At 40.4% G+C, this 2,374-nt stretch overlaps 1 protein-coding gene across 1 annotated transcript in view; it reads left to right on the top strand.

Moving 5' to 3' along the window:
• Positions 1-1,216, top strand: part of gpank1 (G patch domain and ankyrin repeats 1) — a 4,644-nt gene extending 3,428 nt beyond the window's left edge. The window contains exon 4 of the mRNA XM_014011400.1: positions 396-1,216. Coding sequence (XP_013866854.1) covers positions 396-837 — 442 coding nt within the window. The 3' untranslated portion in view covers positions 838-1,216. The remainder of the gene's footprint in view (positions 1-395) is intronic.
• Positions 1,217-2,374: the final 1,158 nt, after the last annotated feature.

Raw genomic sequence — 2,374 nt, 5'->3', positions numbered from 1 at the left:
GTACAGTAATGGGAAATCCAAACTCTTGACCGTTTTGCATTAGCCTTTAGCTTCACCAGCCGATCACATGGTCACCTGGTTTCTGTGCACTCCAGTTCTGTAGAACCTCCTTGGTTCAGTTCTAGGTGAGGTTGCCAGATAGGAAATGACAAAATGTCATACAGTTACTTAAAATGATTGTATTTTGATCCACACTGACGTGCTGAGTGAGTGGATGCAGACTGTTCAGTGTACCACCATCAGTGTGTGAATCACTGACTGTGAGTCTTTSGACTTGATAAAGTTTAATACAAGTTCAGACCGTTTACCATAAAGTTTAAAACAGTGATGCAGATTGACCTGATTGAGTAAAACCTCTGTTTGTCTGACTCAGTTTCTCCTCTGAATGTCCACAGTGCTCTCCAGCCTCAGTGGTGCGACGTGTGTCGTAACGAGTACAGGGGCAGCCACTCAGCGCATCTCTCCTCCACTCTGCATCAGTTCAGTTTGCGGCGCCCTCCACCCACCCCTTACTACTGCCTCCCCCCCTCCAGCAACAGCTACAAGATGATGGTTCGTTGCGGCTGGAAACCAGGCGAAGGACTGGGGCCAGAGGGAGAGGGCTCYAAACAACCAGTGGCTACAGTGTTAAAGAGAGACTACAAAGGTCTGGGATTCGGACAGACGAAACGAGCTAAAGTCACTCACTTCAATGCTGGGGATCGTGACGCTGTAAAACTACATCAGGCGGAGAAAGACAGGAGGGAGCAGAAAGGACAGAGAAAGGAAAAAGCAAAGCGACAAGAACAAAAWGATAAGAACTGGGAAAGAGATTTTCGTGCTTCATTTTACTTGTAACGACTGCTCACAGCCTTAATGTCTGAAAACATCTGTGAAACATTCAAAAGACTGAGCGTAAAGAAAGTTGTTACGGTCATTGTTGTTCTTTCTTGACCTGAAGTGACACTCGACACACATCACTGGTTTCTGAATCCACTCTACCAAAGTCTACAGGTGGTGCAATAATGTGTCAAATTTTCTTTTATCTTTATGGGGATCATGCCTACCCACAGGCTTTTACTGCTGACTGAACGTTTCTGAATAAAACATATTAGATTGTTGTATTTAGTTAAAAAAGCACTAAATGTTTACACAGATGCTAAATGTAAAAAATATTTTGGTCTTAAGCAACAAAGATATGTTTTAATAAAAACATGGATTTATTCCAAGAAAAAAATTGCAAAGTTCTAAAATTATTTCTGGAAATTTTCTTGATCAGCTTAAGTTTTGTCAAATATTTTATTATTATTATTATTATTATATTATTATTAAGGAACTACAGGAACAATCAACACCTTTCTTACAACTCAAGGTACCTTCTCACCCAGATTGCCACACCTGCACGTGATCCTCTTGGCACGATTGTGCTAAAGCGTCCTTATCAGCACGTTTTTTAGACCCTTTAGCACAGTCAGATTTGTAAATCATTAACATTTAATGCTTGTTTTTGATCAGCCAGACTCACCTCTAATTACAGATTTAGATAAAGTAGATATATTTCTATTCGTTTCACCAACCACTGCATGAATTTTATTAAAAACCTTCMGAAAGTAATCATTGTACAACAGCTAATAAACAAGTAGACTCAACGCAGTTAGAGATGTCCACCACAGCTTAATTAACATGAGCCAACACAAAAAAAACGCTCCAACAAAATCAATGATGGATATATTCAGCTAAATCAGAATGAAATTTATTGGCCAAGTATGTTGACACACAAGGAATTTGTTTCAGGCAGATGGCGTCTCTCCAATACACATACATACAATATAAACAGTGATGGAAGCACAATAGCATAAGACATAAACATTATAGTCTGTGGATTATATACATTAGGCACTAGTTAATTTTGCATGGTGAGTYGATTGTCATCCTCGTGTTCATGAGACATGAATTACACATTCAGGAAATTTAACCAACACAACTGTGTCTCCATCCCTTATCAGAAACAAGTTTTTAGTTTAAAACTTTGCCATGAAAGAGACAGGTGATACGCATTCCTTCAAGGAACCTTGGATTCACAGCCCAGGGCTGCCTTGACTATGGAAGCGCAGAACATGTCCCATCCAGACCAGTGGTGGTACCAATACCAGCATGCTGTACCAGTACCAGTATCAAAACTCCATTGAATGTTTTACAGTTTACACTTCAAGTGAAAAGTTTGTCAGTTCCATGTTTATTCAAGTTGTTGCATCAGTATGTACAGTGCTGGCTCTAGCCATTTTGGTGCCCTAGGCGAGTTGAAGCGGACCCCTCCCCCCACCCCTGAACTATGTCCCACCCACCACAATTAAAACCCTAAAAACAAGTTTGACAGTGTAAGGTACTATGGTAA

Source organism: Austrofundulus limnaeus, unplaced genomic scaffold (genome assembly GCF_001266775.1).
Source record: "Austrofundulus limnaeus strain Quisiro unplaced genomic scaffold, Austrofundulus_limnaeus-1.0 Scaffold80, whole genome shotgun sequence".
NCBI lineage: Eukaryota > Metazoa > Chordata > Actinopteri > Cyprinodontiformes > Rivulidae > Austrofundulus > Austrofundulus limnaeus.
Note: the sequence above shows the minus strand (reverse complement) of the source record. Positions and strands in the feature narration are given on the sequence as shown.